The sequence below is a fragment of the Nymphalis io genome, chromosome 5 (genome assembly GCF_905147045.1).
Source record: "Nymphalis io chromosome 5, ilAglIoxx1.1, whole genome shotgun sequence".
NCBI classification, from domain to species: domain Eukaryota; kingdom Metazoa; phylum Arthropoda; class Insecta; order Lepidoptera; family Nymphalidae; genus Nymphalis; species Nymphalis io.
This window is the reverse complement of record NC_065892.1, coordinates 12,773,840-12,791,517: the sequence shown is the minus strand read 5'-3', so window position 1 is coordinate 12,791,517 and position 17,678 is coordinate 12,773,840. Positions and strand designations below refer to the sequence as shown.

Sequence of the window (17,678 nt, the reverse complement as noted above, 5' to 3'; positions counted from 1 at the left end):
AAAATGGTAAAACAAAATATAAAAACCTGTCAAGTTTCGTGTATCTAAACTGGCCTGCTCGATTTGTTCCTTACACTATCGCTTCTGCACAAAAGAGGCCTTATGCGAAAGAAGGTCTTATGGATGATATGGACATGACACAAGAGCTTATAAATCTTTACTAATTAAAAAAAAATGCCATGTAAATTTATTTCATCTGTAACTTCGAGGAAATCAGTTTTAGAACAACTGTCATTTACACACTAAGAAGTCTCCTTTATAGAAAAGCAAACGACACGCTACACGTACTTACCGTTTTTTATTATCTATAACTTGATTATACTGTTGCAATAAATCTAAATTCAATTTATGAAATATCGGTTGAATATTTCATGAACGTTTATATCGCGGTAACATCAATACTCACAACGCCAGTAACAATTATTTGCCCTGAAACACAACCGTAAGAAACCGCCGTCTGCCGGCGACCGGATATTAAGATAAGGCAACAACAAAGGCAGTCGAATATAAAAATATACACGGATATATTGACACGCAATTGTACATGTACATATAATATAGAAGGAATGTGCATGAGATAACAGGAGGCTGTGTATACATATTTCATAAATCACTTAAAGAGTCTCACAATAGAAGCGCCTTGGTGACACAATAATACGCGCATCACTATTTTTATTAAAAAAAATTAGCACACTTGTGATTTTATTAAAATCGCTAAGGATTTTTTGAGGAGATTACAATTTAAAAAATGTGCACCAAATAAATCCAGTAATTAAGCATGATGTATCAAACAGATTATACTATACTCAAACAAAATGAGTTTTTTTTACCACTGAGATTTATATATATAAGCACATCAGCCTCCTCCACAAGTATGTATACATACTTTGATACTAATTACGTATAACATTTTATATAATTACATACATATCGTTTACAGCAAACATCAATATTTATTATACCGTTTTTGGCTTTCGATTGACAACTACGAATATATGACAGTTTTATTGTGATATGTTAAAGGGTCCATATCATACATTTTTATCTCTACATGATATAAAAGTGATCGACACTCACCATAAACAGCTACATATGCGCGATTTTATTTATGGAACCATAGACAATTTTTCCTAGATATTTGTATAGTTATACAACTTCGGTTGATTAATACATTCATTTAATTATATACAATGTCGTTACACATTACAGAAGATAAATGACTTAGAACTGAAGGTAACGTCTTAATGTGAATCTTATGAAAATAAAGTCTTACACACATATAAGATTTTTTTTTCCATTCGAACGTGTATTTTTTTTTCAAATTTCGAGACAATTCTCAGAAAATATATCGACATTATTATATACAAAGAATACACCCCCTACAACTACGTACGTATTACGTTTTTAAATATATATTATATATTTTTTTTTTAATTTTAAACATTAGTGTGCAACTAAAACACTTTAAATAATATAAGCGTGATCTGAAATCGACTACTATTTATGTTCCTATTTGTATTATAATCCGTTTCAAATTAACTAATCAATTCAAAATACTTTATACAAATATACTTGGACAAGTGCTTCTTAATCTTAAACTATATACTTATATTCATTCATTCTAGTTGCGAGACTGAATTTCTTATTATAAGCCGCCTTCCTTAAAAAAGGCTCTAATTAATATTAAGTTTTAATTGATAATAATGAATAAAGCTATTATTTTTAGCTTCTAATTATCGCAAAATCAATGAAAGCGATATGTTCGTAAAAAAATATTTTTTTTTACCCTGATAATGTTGCAACACCGAGGCGATATCGATATTAAATTAAACGAAATTGCATAAAAAATATAAATTCTATAATTTGCGGCGTTTAATTATTTAGAAATAATATAAAATGAATTATCAATTAGGAGGTATTTTTAATATCTTATTTGAAAATATTTTATAACACTTTGAAGTAAGTTTCGATATTTTTTGAAACAGATTATACATGATTTATAAATCATCATCAAAGTCTTTGGTAAAAAGCAACATGTTTCGGAACTTATTCAATGACAATTTTACTTAATAATTACAATCTTAACAATAGACAATTATTGATAGCGTATACTTAATAAACCTTTTTTAAATAGACATTTATACTTTTCTTTTATTTTTCCAAATCATCTACATAATCTTGCTAATGTCAAACAAAAATAAGCTACGTGTATTTACATGGACACCGTCTGATTTAATTAATTAATTTTTCTTAAATAATGACTGCACAAAGTTCGCGCACATTACGCTTCAATGGCTTATAGACAATTAGAAATTAGTTCCTAATATTCCAAACACATTAATGTAAATATAATAAATACATAAAACATTGCCTTTAAATTTTAACTTTGTAACTCCATAACAAAGACAATTATGATATTAAGTATTTAAGCTTGAGTGGACTATTGTTTTTTTTATTCCTTATAAGATAATCCTTCTCACCGAATTCTGGCAAAGAAAGACAGAGACAGTAAAAAACCCAAAGACTAGAGTTATTTTAGTAAGTGATGTTATAATAACGTCACAAGTGTATGCCGCAAACAAAAGAACTCTCTCTTTTGACGGCGGGTTTTTTTCCTTTTTGGATGACAATCTGAGAAAAAGCGAGTGAGGCTTCACGAGTTCTCCAGGGAATGACAATCAACTTTGACAGTAAAAAACAATTACCATTTACTGATGAATGATAACGAAACAGGATTAAACCGAGCGCGTTGGATACGCAGCGTTATAATCTAGCTACAGCATCAACGAAGCAGGTTTAATATCTTAGAATATAATGGAGTTACAAGACCTCTAAATAAGCATGTATAGTGATCTAAATACATTATATTTACAAATGAATTGAGCTTTTTAATGTACATATAACGAGCATATGACTAGACGTTTGGGTATTCTTTGTTGGTTTAAATGCAAAAATACTTTCAGTTCTTCATAACAATTATGTTTAGTTATAATATCTGATAATTGTATGGTAGAACAAATTCAATCACATTTATAGTCAGATAACTGAGTTGAGAGTTTGTTTAGATGATTTCCTCTGTACAAGTATATGCTAATAGCATATACATACTCCGAGTAAAACACTTCACTTTAGTTCCAATTCCTGAATGAGTAAACTACACTCGGACAACCTGAAAAGTTAAAATAACATATAAGATTGAGTTCCTATTGTAGTGTTCAGAGGTCATTCTAAGTCATGTTACTTTTATTTACTAATAAATTGTAGTAACGGCTATATATGTATAGAAACACTTTTAATGTATTTTTCTTTATATTATTGACCGTAACCATTTCATTTTTATTAATTTACAATAGATTCAATACCACAATATTTTTTAATACTTGAGCGTCACTATAGCCCATCAAACCCGTAAGTACGAGGTAACACGTCACGTGTATATCAGAGGTAACACGTCACGGTATCCTGCTCCTCCGTTTATTGCTCTGAGAATAGCGAGTCTTTAATACTACTATAACAGTATTTCTAAAGACATACAGTTTTACATGTGTAAATACATGTATTAAATGAGTACATACCAACGCTACTCATCAATCTTCGGTCGTTTGGCGTCAGGCGGCTCATCGTCCTCGTCCTCCCACTCCCACTCCGGCTCCCCGTCCTCCTCCTCCGCGGGGTGCTCCGGCTCCTCGGGGAGTTCCTCGTCATCATCCTGATATATATGATATATGAAAAATACAATTATGCATCGTTTAGAAACGAGTTGTAGCATTTGAATATTCCTGTTTTTGACGGCCTAATAGATCATACCATGGCGCGCTGCATGACGGCGATGGGCGGCTCCCGGCGGTGCTCGGCCACGCGCCGCTCGATGAGGAAGCTCACGTACTCGTCGTACAGCAGCCGGATCAGGTGGAACGAACCGAACGACGCCGCCGACCTGCACACCACGCGCGACCTTACACACTGGACGTTCGTTTCGCTAAACGTTCGCTGATGATGATTAGTGACTGATTAAATCTCAAAGAGCGGTTTATGATTTTGTAAAAGCATCCAACGAGAAAGCGACACGGGTGGTCGCGAGCTATATTCAAATGAATAATTCCGTGTTCAATGATCAGGCACGAGTTGCTAGCGCGGGAGAGTGAACGTGAAAAAAGTGTGTTAAATCGAAACAAGCAACCGATGCTTGTTTCGATTCGCAAGACGAATGTGTGCAATCGGTGCATGTCTCCGTGCGCTAGCTTCACGTGCGACGACGCGGGCGAGTATGTGCGTGTGCGCGTGCGTGTGCGAATGGTGCGCATACGTGAGCGTGTGAGTGAGTAGCGGCGCGCACCGGAGCGTGAGCTCGCGTATGACCAGCGAGGAGTAGAAGGACCAGTCGAGCAGCAGGCGGCGCGCGCGCGGGGTGTAGTCGGCGCGGCGCTCGTGCGGCGCCAGCGCGGCGCGCACGCAGCCGTCCAGCCACGCCGCCCACGCCTCCAGCGGCGCGCCCCGGCCCAGCCGCGCCTGCACACACGGGGAGTTAGCGCCGGCCGCCGGCGCCGTGCCGCCGCGCCGCCCGGCCCGCCGCGCACCTTGAAGTCGGCCTCGAGGCGGTGCGCCGTGGACGCGCTGCCGCAGGCGCAGGCCCACGCCGCTTGCTCGCGCACCACGCGGAAGTCTACGCGGTTCAAATCCGACAGCATCTACAAAAACATATTTATTTTAAATCGTTTCGTCTCCACGGTACCCGACCAGAGAGACTCGGTCGTGGCGATATACCTGCTGTATCTGGTGCTGGTTGTTGAGCACGGCGCGCGCGGCCTGCGCCAGGTGGTTGAGCGACGTGTACCGACGCAGCGCGGCCGCCAGCGCCGCCGCGGCCGAGCTCTGGGCGCGCGCGGCCAGCGCGGGGGCGCCGCTCGAGCCCGCCGCCAGCGCACTCTCCAGGCTCTTGGCGAAGTTGCGGATAGCCTGCGGAAACGACACGGGCGTCAGGGCGCGAGGGCGACGGACGGGCCGGGCTCTGGCCGCGGGGCGCTACCTGCGTGAGCTGCGAGGGGATGGGCCGCAGCACGTCGGGCAGCAGCAGGTCGACGGCGCGCTGGTGCAGGCGCAGCTCTGCGCGGCGCAGCCAGGCGCACACGTCGCGGCGCGCCGCCAGCCGCAGCCCCGCGCGCCCCGCCCGCCGCCAGAAGGCGCGCCGGCTGCGCTCCACGGCGCCCGTGTCCAGCGCCGCCACCGCCTCCAGGAACTCCACGCCGTGCTGTCTGCGGGGTTTGGTATAATCGTAAGTTTCATTGAATTTTATATTTAATAAGGCATTCTACGTATTTAACAATAAATTAAATTTAATACGTAAACTCGACCAAAAATGACAATTTATTTGTTAACATAAATACATAAATATTAATATTAATGTCCCGAAGTAAATTGGCGAAATCTTTTACCTATGTTGTTCCCTCAGCTGCTGCAGCGCCTCCTGTGTGATATCTTCGGGCAGATCCTCGACGGTGAGCTCCGGCGGCTCGGGAGCGCTGACCGATCCCAGGTACTGGCGATGTGCTATCCCACTCAGACCTACTGGATTTTGCTCGATATCACGTTCCCTCGGCTCCGTCTGGTGAATAAATATTTTTTCTTAATTTTTGTATTATTTTATTCTGATTGAATCAAAAGTAAATAGACTTCAATAAAATTTAAATCTACCTAGCTTTGTTTAAGTTATATGTAAAATAGAAGAAATAATCTAAAATTTGTTATACTGAGTCGTAATGCTGCCGCCATTAGACAGGGATTTATACACAGATAAAATAAGGTCAGCGGTATGGTCACCTGGTCCTCCTCCAGGTCGGGCTTGGGCAGCGCGGCGGGCAGGTCCCGCTGCGCGGAGGGCTTGGCGCGGATGCCGTAGTAGTGGTACTTGGAGTTCCCGCGCGTGCCCAGGCGGCGCGTGCGCAGGCCCACGAACACGGAGCGGATGAGCTTGCCGAAGGAGGCGGCGTTGACGGGCTCCAGGCGGTGCGCGGAGCAGTGGCGCAGGTAGTGCGCGTACAGCGTGGAGCGCGGCAGCGACACGCCCTCGGCCGTCTCGTAGTGCTCCAGCAGCCACTGCACCGTGGCGGGCGGCATGCGCGCGCCCGGCGCCGGCGACGCGGGCTGCTCGGCCGCGAACGCGAACTCCGCGCCCCACTCGTCGGGCGGCGCCGTCACGGCCGTCACGGCGGTCACGGCGCCCGCCTCGCCCACCGCGCCCACGCCGCCCACGCCGCCCACGCCGCCCACCGCGCCCACGCTGGTCACGTTGTACACGGGGTACGTGCGGAGGGTTTCCCTGCGGAGACAGACCGATGTTACCGTCGGAAGAAGACGAGCGGGAGGGAAACATAAATACTATGACGAATGTTTGTTTTTGGCATGCCTTTATTAAACTTGCAATATTGAAATAATCTATATTAATATTTTTATGGCATAGCCTGATTCAACACCCCGGGTTAGCTTCTGATGAGGGAACTCCTCGACGGTGAGCAGCAGCACGACAACTTTTTAATTTATTTAGCATATTTGATAAAGGGCTCGCCTTTCAATCAGATGATACTAGAACTACCTGCAAAATAAAAACTTACATATGTGTCTGATGTCCGGTCTGAGTGTATATTTCTTGCGGCTCCACATATTGCACATGATAGTTGACGCCGTTACTGCCCTCACCTGGGAATCAAGTTTAAAATAAAAGTTAATTTAAACAACAATGTTTCATTTTATTTTTAACCGTTCTTCTTTGTTAGTAAGGAGATATTTTCACAATTCGTGAAACTGAAAAAACTAATTAAATGTTAAACAATGACGACGTTAAAAAGCAAGGGCAGAGATGAGTTAAAAAGCACGATAAATAACATCCGTGTAGTAATTTGATTTTTTTTAAAAATTCCTAAGTTTAACAGCTTAACTAAGGCGATAAGGATTTAGTTAGGCACTTAAGATAAAGAATAAAGACGCAAAGTGAGTAAACTCTAAAGTGAACCGACGGTAATTTTCCAAGAAAGCCCGTGACGCAGCCGACTCTTGGCGTCCTCGAAATGATTCTTAAGACAATGATAAACGCAAAACATGAAAACAAACGCGTCTCACGTTCGATGCTGAACTGAAGCGGCTGCAGCATAGCTTGGAACTCACACGGGTAGTACGCGCGGTAACGAGGCACCTCCATGCCGCTGGACGTCTCCCGGGCAACTCAGCGGAGCGCCGCGGCCCGGCCGAGCGAGAGGGACGTGCTCGCAGACGGATTAAGTGCGCGACACACGACTGTTGCTTGGATTTATTATCGACCGAATATTCATTTTAATATGTATAGATTTTGATTTATTGAGATAAAAGAGAGATCTTTACAACTCGATATAGACTCGAAAGTGTCAACGATCAATGTGAACGCGGAGATGTCACTAAACGTGGAGATAAACAATACTCCCACACGCGATATGATAAGAAAACATAGCGACATAAGTAATTTATTTGTACTTGAAACAATTCGTCACAAATAATAACAGTAGTAGTATTGGGCAAAACTCACTGTAACATGCAAATTCTACTCATAACCACAAACATGTTAGACTAGCCTGTTGGATATTTCAATGTTAAAGCGGTCAGAATTTCTATAAACAAAATATATGCACTCGAATATATAACACTCATAAATTTACATAATACATTAAATTGCAGATTTATTTCATTTTTCATCTCGCTCCTTCGCACCATATATTAGTTGTGAAATACTAAATTTTAATCCTATTGTCTTATCATTTCTTAGAATAAATTAACTTGCATGCCACCCATTATCCCTTTCATTGTCGTAAATATAAAAAGATAAGTACAACAATTAACGATACTCAAATACATACACATACGCAAACGACGTATTTACGGTTTCAAGTACAGCAATAATGTCCACTAATAATGAACATAATATATATCTTTAATGCACTCTATATATAAATAAAACAATATACTTGTAACGTGGCTGAATCACAGCTTTAATAAATACAGATACCTCATTCAAATTTAACGATACCTTTGCTTATATCATCATCAACGCAAAAAAAAAGAAAAAAAAAACACAATATAAATAATTATCTATAGTTCTGCTATCGCTGTGCAACATATATCCAGTTCATCTTCCGTCTCGCTTCCGTGGCATCAACTCAACACCACCCCACCTGTACACGCCCATTGTAAAATATGTTAGCGATATAATTGCAAACTTTCCCCTTAATACGCTTTTATTGGCTGAGCACCGGCGATGTTTCACTAATTGATTTGTTAAGCCGACATTGATGCCTTATAATGAACACATTTCACATTTTGAGATATAGTCTTTCGACCGTAACTTCGTCTGCTTGTTTATATCTTAAAGTTATGCATGTATGTGTGTACAAGTACATACGTAACGTATTTTCGTTGTAATGGAAAGTTTGTATACGAGCAGGCGACGTTTTAACAGGAAATAATCTCGTACATACTCATTAATAATTAATACTAATATTATAAACGGCTAAACTACAGAAACGATTTTGATGAAATTTGGTATTGAGTAAGCTTGAACCCCGAGAAAGGACTACTGGCTACTTTTGTAACTAATACCCCTTTCACCTGTCACGCGAGCGAAGCTGCGGGCGAAAACTAGTAATCTATATTTATATTAGTGTCTGTATAAGTCACTACTACCAGAAACTTGTCCGATATGAATAACATATTTTCTCTTTAGACAGTAGATTTATTAAGGAAACTTACTGCTTCAACCATCAAGCAATGTGGCAAACTTATCAAAACAGGCATGTAACGCTAAGCTAGAACTTAGAACTTAATAAAGTAGCCACACAATAATTTACTTAATTAATTATTATTTTTTAGAAGGTTAATTTAAAAAATAAATCCATAGTAAAAAAAGAAAAAATATTTTTACTTCACGTACGTGCCAAACCTTGCAAATTATTTTTAAAGCAAAACTGAACACATAGATAAATATTTTATTATAATTTATTTAGTTTTAAATTATTGTTTCAGAATAATTAAATAAGTCCAAAGAGAATGTTCATACGCGTACAGAAAAACGTTGCAATTTTAGGTCATAGATAATTTTAATTACGAAATTTTATATTATAATTGGATTAAAAAAAAACTATTTTAAAATATTAGGATGTATTTAACTGATGAAAATATTGCGATATTTTAATGAATGCTATTTGATTAATAATTGTTACATCTTAATATTCTCATTTCGAATCCTAATATAAATAATAAATATTCTATGTATTCTAACTTGTATGTTGAAATAGAAAAAAAAAAAACATAATCAAGATGAAAAATCATAAAAATCTTTACTCACAGTACATAAAAATATGTACATAACATAATAAATCCAACGCAAATACATAGAACGTACAAAAGAGCCCGCGCTAGACGGAGACACATAATGAAAAGCGTCACATCAAAGGTAACCAAGCAAGTATTAACAATGAGTATAAATCCAAAACACCCTATCATTGCATTGATGATGACCGCTCAGGTAGATAATCCAGAGGGGCACTCACAATTATCCATTATTAAGATTTTTTTTCCTTCATCTCTTATAACATTTAATTGATTTTGAAATCTATCGCCGTTATTATAGGGGTATTTTTAATTTGCGAACGTTATAGTATAATAAAGGGTGCATTTAATACGGTATCAGTTTGACAGGTGGGTGATCATCAGATTGTGATATTGAATGTCAGAGGGTAGTTTGGTTTGTTTTGACAGTCCATCAAAGGTTTCTCGGGATACAAGTGCGTTTGGTGTTCGAGATTGGTATAGAAATAAACGTAAAGCTTAAGCGACGTACATTTTTATTATTTTCCAAAATTTATCGTAGTATTGACTTCGAACGTGGACTTCGTTATGTTATGGTGAGTATTTTTTTTTTGTTTGATAAAGATTGCGATGATTTAATACGATATTTAAAAAAGTACATTAGAAATAAAAAACCGTGTCCGCCAGTTGTCAAAGAATATTTTCGCTTGAAACCAACCTAAACTTTATTATTAATATTACACAAAATAAAAATGCGTGCAATAAAAAAGCAAAAAGGCGTGTAAAACAAAATAAAAAAAAACACTTGCTTTCCTCATCACTCTGCGTCTCAGACTTGATGTGCAGCGAGTCTTGGTCCCATGCGTTCTCGACTGTGCATACGATACGGAAATAAAAAAAATAATAATGTGCAAATAAAACAACACTAAAGCTACAAATAACATGCTATATAATAATAATAATAATTAAACAACTACATATATAATCGAATCCATTCATCTTTCATCATTCATTCATCATCATTCATTCATCCAGTTCGTGAGAAGTCGTCAAATATTGGATCGTCTCAACCTTCCTATTAAAGACAAATTATACAAAAAAAATATATATATACTTTTTGTTAAAACACATTACGATTTCACGTAATATTGCATATTACTATTAGAATCTTCAAAAACTACAATGAAAAAACGAGAACTACCATTCTAAATTTTCATCAACATAAAAAAAATTTCATGCGTTACTAATCCATTACGTACTGGTGACGATGTAGGTGTGCTGAGCCTCCGCAGTGGGACTGGAGTGACCGGAACTGTCGCCGTTCACATCCACCACTGAGCCCGATACCTGGGAACCACGACATGTAGAGAAGTTAGAAAATAATAACAACGTTCCCCTGACCGAATGTCGGCTTAGACGATCAATCTCTGAGACTAGCGCAGGAGATATTATAGCGCAGACGTGTGTACGCACACACTAATACTTTATCTAATACCTCACTCTTATTGTCTAACGAATTCGTACAAATAATTTCACTTCGTAGCACCATAATACTCTTTTTATCATTTGTTAATCCAAGGCCTCGAGATCTGCAGCCTTTAACACTAGCCACTGAACAGCGAACATTGTTATATTTTCGATCCAATTTCGATCATGTATATGTTTATTAGCGAACACTTACTATCTATGCGGTCACGTCGTCATTGTCATTTTCGATATTTCCTAATGCAAAAAATTTATAAATACCCAATTTTCGTCAAATACGATCGTGTAAACGTTGCAAAACTTACCTGTTGAATAGCATGCTGTAAGTGTATGGCGTTGGGCAGTTCCGGTATGACGATGAGCTCACGCACGTCGCTGGGTGAAGTGCCGCCTGTGCCGGCACCCTGGACACAGTCCTGGCGTTTTATATAAAAATGAAGGTTCACATGTCACGAAAGGGATGGAACTCTGTGGCCATATAAACTATACTTCACATAGTACCATTACCGTAATTAATGGATGAAATAGGGTGAAAACTGAATCATAACTTGGTAAGGCATTTTTTTTATTAAAAGATAAAAGAAGTAATAATAGATAAGAGGGCATCATTTCAAACTACGAGAAGCCGTATACGTGCAATTTGGGAAACTTCTAGTGAAAACAGCCAAAGAAATAGAATAATATATCGGATAAAAATTAAATGTTTATATTTCTCCATAACGTTATCAGATGTAATTCGTTTATTTATAAGGGTGTTCAGTAATAGAATTGATTCCATTACTATTCCAGAACACTGAAGCCATAACTTTGCCACTTAGTAATAAGAACAAGTCAACATTCCTCCATGGGCGGACAGAATAGTTGTTCCAAGACATGCTTTTGTATCTTAGTTTCGGAATCGAAATTGTTGGTAAGCCTACGTTTCAAACATTGTGGGACACGACGGCAAAATTGATCCCCTTTTTTTGTTTACGTCGATTAACATGTGGTGTCCTGTAGACAATTTTCTGAATCCTAGTTTGTCAGTTCATCCATTCTGGATTAAATTATTCCAAGATCTATCTTTAGAATCCCAGCTAAATGATTTATTTTTTATATATTTCTTTCTAATGGGCGACCTGAACGCGTATCATCTTTAGAACTACGAACTACCTCTTTTAAATCAGCAACCCAGTTGGCGATCGAGGAATAGACTAAAGTCCTCTGTGAAAGGCAGCTGAATATACCAAAAATATTTTTGTATTTTAACGTAATTTATATTTTATATGTCTAAGCCCTTATCTAGGTTCCAGCCTATATTTGTTAAATATTTTCAGTGCAGTACAGTGGTGTTTGATCATGATCAGATATACTTTAGTATTAGTCTTATTTCTTAGATATTACTCGATTATCAGCACGATATCAGCACGATTATCAGCACGATATATAAGCCGAGATGGCCTAGTGGTTAGAACGCGTGAATCTTAACCGATGATCGTGGGTTCAAGCCCGGGCAAGCACCACTGAATTTTCATGTGCTTAATTTGTGTTTATAATTCATCTCGTGCTTTACGGTAAAGGAAAACATCGTGAGGAAACCTACATGTGTATAATTTCATTGAAATTCTACCAACCCGCATGGGAGCAGCGTGGTGGAATAAGCTCCAAACCTTCTCCTCAAAACGGAGAGGAGGCCTTAGCCCAGCAGTGGGACATTAACAGGCTGTTACTGTTACTGTTACACGATTATGTTCATTTATTCAAAAAAAATAACTCAACATGAACCACACTTCATTATAACAATATATTTATTATCAAATTTATAATTAATGTATGTAACATTGTTAAAATTCCTTAAAATTATAAATTAAACGCATTTATCCATCATCAGCCATTGCATGCATTAATATTATATTGAGAAAGATTATCGCCTACTTGTAGCACTTGGAAATAATTACCATCATAAAACTGGCAGACCACAAATAGTTTTAAATTTCAGTCACCAAAATAACTTTTTTTGAATTATAAAATGTACTAGAATTCGATTTACGCCATAAAATTAAGTTATTTAAATAAGAAACCGTTATCAAATAAATTGTAACCTGTGAGGGTGCCGCTAGTCTCGCCGCCATGTCGGGCGAGGCGGGCGGAGACGACTCCACCAGCACCTCGTCGCCCGCGCACTCAAAGTCTGTAAAATTATACACAAAATATTTTTAATTTAGTCATTTAGAATCAAGAGAAAAAGCTAAGAATACGAAAATATTATACAATTAAAATTAATAATCTATATTCAAACAATGTTTTTTTTTTTTAAAAAATTATAATTAATTATTTTTAATTAATAACAATTTGCGTATGCCGTTTCTTATCATTTTCTTTTGTAGTATTATTATTTTTATTTTTCAATCGATGCATATAAATTTGTTGAAAATGTGAATTATGAATACAAAGTTTTCATCTGTTATTAATTTAATATAATAAATATTCAAATATTAAATTATAAATAATAAGTAAATAGCATTATATATAAATAATCCCAATTTCAAAAAATAAACATCATTAAAGCAGAAATTTAATCCCTGCATTCTCCCTAACGCTCACTAATTGCATGATTGCAATTATTATACCCTCTGCTGATACCTGTATTAAAATAAATTCATTTGATTTAAATTTGATATGCTTACAATTTTCCCTCTAGAAACATTGTTTTAACTGTTAAAACACAAAATATAAATTATACATTGAACTTACAAAGGATCAATCTCAAAAACCACAAGACATCAAAATGTTTTGAAACAATCATATGTATAATAACTCATTTGAATATAATTGTTAAATACATGTATGCTATTTTAAATATTAAATCATTTTAAATATATGTATTTGCAAATTCTTGCATAATACTATCCAAGGTGATAGAGATGTTATTGATCTGTTTCAAGCTCCGGTGCGGAGTATCTGGGGTGTAACCTGGCAACACCATCCCTCCGCACCTTCACTCGTCCCACTAGTCTATACTCACTCTCCAGGTAAAACACGTTCTCAAATCCCATCTCGGACATTTTATACAAATAAAATTAAACAACATGAAACCGAAGCACACTTGCACCAGAGTAGCACATTATTACAGCTAACCACTGACATTCAATGTTTCATATTGATCAAACAACCGTTTCTAAGGTACAGATAGCATAGTTTTGTCTTTTTGTTTGGCTTGAGCTAGTGTGTCAGCTTTGTGATACAGGCAGTGGGGGTGTGCAGGTGTGTTACGCATGGTTGACATCACCTGCTATTTGTGTGATATGCATGGCTGCACAATATTACCCCATTATAGATAAATTGGCAGTTACATTTGTTATGTGTTGTGCTCTAACTAGATTATTGTATGTTATGAGTGTAATTTTATTGTTAGTAATTGTAAAATTTTCTTTTTTGTATTTTTTAGTTAAATATGTATAAATAATTTGAATTTATTTTACAGGAAAATTAGATATATTTCTTTTTCTTAGTAAAATTTACGTATATTTATAATTATGACCATGCCTAAAGCCTGCTAAGAAGGAAGTGTTTGTAATAAATAGCTTATTATCAGCTGATCAATAATCATACTTAATATATTAATTCTTGTTAGAAGCTACTAGATTTTAATAACATTAGGGAGACAATATCATTCAAGTTTTGGGAGGTAAGTGAGTGGGTGGTCGTACCAGGCACCGGTTACCCTCCTATCCCGACTACTATGATAAAATTGATAGGCGATCGGTTATTCGACGTGATAAGGTACAGGAATAAGGGGAACGTTTTAGGCCAGTCTCGACTTAGTAAGCGGCAACAGTGAATCTCTTGAGCCCTGCATTACCGAAAATTTTTTAACTAAAAAACTATTTCTATTATAAATAAAATATTATTAATAATATGAAACCTACCTGCCAGCCATTCTAATCTGTCAAAAAACTCATCACTTGCAGTATTTGCTGTAATCACCTTTAATAAAATATTTGTGAAATACCTATTTAGAAGTTAAGGCAAATTAATAGTTTCTTAGGTTTCAACAAAAAAATTTATGTAACTCGCACAGTGTTGTTGTAGCTACACCCGTTTCCTAGGCTACGGATCCGTCCGGGCAAAACCTATCCAAAAGTCAATGACAATAATTTTTATATAAAGTAATAGAGGGCGCTTTTTTAAAAAACTTAAAATGTCTTTGAATTTTTTTTTTATCGTAAGAAATCATTTTTTAAAACAAATAATTAAAATCATAAAGTACCCATTTGTTCAATTTTGTACGTGTCTCAATTTAAAACACATTTATATTGATATAAATTCTTATTTTAACATTGAAATATTAAGCTTACAAGTATCTTTTAGCAGTAAATTCTTCCACGAATGTTGTTATATAACATAATTTGAACATCAAAAATATTAAGTGCAATAATTATATTTTGTACCATTATATGCTGTACAATAAATATTTAAAGATATATATTATACCTTGAAATTCGCAAACATATACAGATAAGACTTTTGTACTGCCAAATAAATTAAATTCTTCATTAGTGTTTTTATCTTGTTCGCTCATGCTTATAAAATTAATTTTGACTGTTGGACATATGATTACTAAGCAAAGTTTATGTAAGTAGCAAGTATTTAACTATCACCTTGGTAATTAATTTTATTTATTTATAAATAATAGCGACAAGCAAAAAATGTCATTATACAAAATGTATCTTTTTATTTTTAAACTTGTAAATGGCTTGTTAATCTCAATGGCCATTATTTAGAACGAGTCTTTGAGAAAAGGTGTAAAATAATGTTAGAAATATTTTGTATACAGTTTCGTAATATGGGTATGATACCAATCCACATGAATATATTAGATTAGATAAAGTTATTATGCTTTTGTTATATTTCAGGGCATATAAAATAAAGTAAACAATACATTTGTTTTGAAATGTACCGTCTCAATATGTTTGTGTAATCGTAAAAATATTTGACATACTTTTATATTAAATAGTGTCTAAAGTTAAAGATAGATTCTTAATTCATCCTCTATAATGTAATTTATCATACGCTATTAATTATATATATTTCCTCATTTTATTTTTTGGAATAAAATATATATAAATAAGAAAATTAAATATGACAAAAAAAAGTTAATATTCATCAGTATAGTCAAATAAATTATGTGATATACGAAATAGCTATTTTAATTCATGACTTTTTTTAAGTTTTCATTTTCAAGTTAGATGTGCACAAGGTTTGTGTGTAACCAATGTAACCAAGTAATTTTAGCAATACTAGATTTTGTTGTACCTACTATCAGTCCATCAACCTAGTTCTTTTGCTTTGTGTAAAAAGTAATATTGATTTTTAGTTTATCTGTAAGAAAAATGACGAATCTGTCAAAATAATGTCATGTGTAGACTATAATAATTATATTAAAACTACGTAAAATTTGGTAATAATTTATGTTCTAATATTTAGTTTAAATATAAAGAAATCATCAAGGATTCCATAATCATGAATATCATTATAAAGCAGTTACAAGGAGGGGAATGTAATTTACAGGTTTGTTAACTATTTACAAACTTACTTTCATGTCTGTATTTAAATATCAAATTATAACTTATTTATTTTAGGTGAAGCCGACAACAAAAATATTAGACATTAAACATCATATTGCCATGAAGCTAAAAATACCTATAGCGGAACAGAAACTCCTTCTTTTAGGTCGAACTCTTGCAGATGATCAAATCATTGAATCATATCCATCGATCAAAAACGGCACGAAATTAAACCTAATTGTAAAGAAAACTCAAGGACTTCTAGAAGTATCCACAAAATATTTTAAAAAACATGGCATGACAGAGACAGAAGCTAGAAATGCGGCAAATCGTTTGTTAAAAGTTGTTGAGGAAAAATTCAACAAATTATCTTGGGATGATATTGAGAGGTTATGTTTTGATTGTATGTTAGAAGAATGTGGACACCCTCGCCCTGCCATTGAACAGGATCAAGATACAGAATGTGAGGATGCATTTGGATTGTGACCAAACACTAATCAATTGGTGGAATTGCTTAATCGGCTACTATATAACCAATCAATATAGTGATCCAATAACTGTACAATATTTTGTGTTGTTCTTATTATCAATAAAATTATTTTTATTATCAAGCACAAAATGTTTAAATTGATAATGAAATGATTTGTGGGATTGGAAGATTTTATAATTGCATTATATATTTCATATAACTGTTGGAAAATATTTGTTTTCCAGTTGGAATTTAAATGGATTAATAAATTGATTCCTAGTCTTAAGCTTATTCACTGCTTTGACACTTCTTATAAATTCAAATACTTAAATGAAAAAAACAATCAATAAATATATAGTGCATTTATAAAAGTATAGCAAAAGTTAGCAATGTATATAAGATATTCATTCAATCCAAGATAGTGTCTTAAGTATGATTAAATATTTAAGCTTATTTTTAGGAAGTTTTGAAGCTGTGTTAATGGAACAGTGAAATATTTTGTGTGTGCAACAGAAAATAAATATTAAAAACTATTTTATTGTATTTGTATATTTGGGTTATTAAAAAAATGCCAATTTGAATCTTTTTGTATGAATTGTTATCAAATTTAACCATAGATTATTAATTATGCCTTATTCTCTCAAGACCAAAACCTAATAGATAATATTCATTAGATGCTTAACTTAAATTTACTAACCATGCATCATAATTGTTACTGATAATTTAATTAAAAAATATGGCTAAAGATTTTTCTTTTTTTTTTGTAAAGAAAAAGTTACAACTGAAATAATATTTTATCACAACATGTTACAAAACTTCAATTTTAGTATACACTGAAATATTGATTTTTT

General features: G+C 35.6%; 2 protein-coding genes across 4 annotated transcripts; one reads left to right on the top strand and one right to left on the bottom strand.

Annotated features, from left to right (window-relative positions):
• Nucleotides 1–1,925: 1,925 nt before the first annotated feature.
• LOC126768637 (transcription factor RFX3) lies at nt 1,926–14,918 on the bottom strand. Of its 3 annotated transcripts, none has more exons than XM_050486854.1 (15): nt 14,721–14,918; nt 12,894–12,982; nt 11,118–11,228; nt 10,587–10,674; nt 10,137–10,199; nt 6,609–6,693; nt 5,818–6,316; nt 5,433–5,602; nt 5,027–5,252; nt 4,765–4,956; nt 4,578–4,688; nt 4,337–4,509; nt 3,808–3,937; nt 3,576–3,709; nt 1,926–3,169 (listed from the first exon to the last, which is right to left on the bottom strand). In XM_050486854.1, exons 2-14 carry the CDS (start codon nt 12,921–12,923, stop codon nt 3,581–3,583), a joined length of 2,007 nt encoding a protein of 668 aa, XP_050342811.1. In that variant the 5' UTR covers nt 12,924–12,982; nt 14,721–14,918; the 3' UTR covers nt 1,926–3,169; nt 3,576–3,580. The 3 variants fall into 3 exon arrangements, with proteins under 3 accessions (XP_050342811.1, XP_050342812.1, XP_050342813.1); XM_050486855.1 differs by having other exon boundaries at nt 11,118–11,216; XM_050486856.1 differs by lacking the exon at nt 10,137–10,199.
• Nucleotides 14,919–16,186: 1,268 nt separating this feature from the next.
• Nucleotides 16,187–17,589, top strand: LOC126768744 (ubiquitin-like protein 4A). The gene is made up of 2 exons (XM_050487026.1): nt 16,187–16,362; nt 16,434–17,589. The coding sequence occupies exons 1-2, from the start codon at nt 16,315–16,317 to the stop codon at nt 16,842–16,844; spliced, it is 459 nt and encodes a 152-aa protein (XP_050342983.1). The 5' UTR covers nt 16,187–16,314; the 3' UTR covers nt 16,845–17,589.
• The last annotated feature ends 89 nt before the right edge of the window (nt 17,590–17,678 follow it).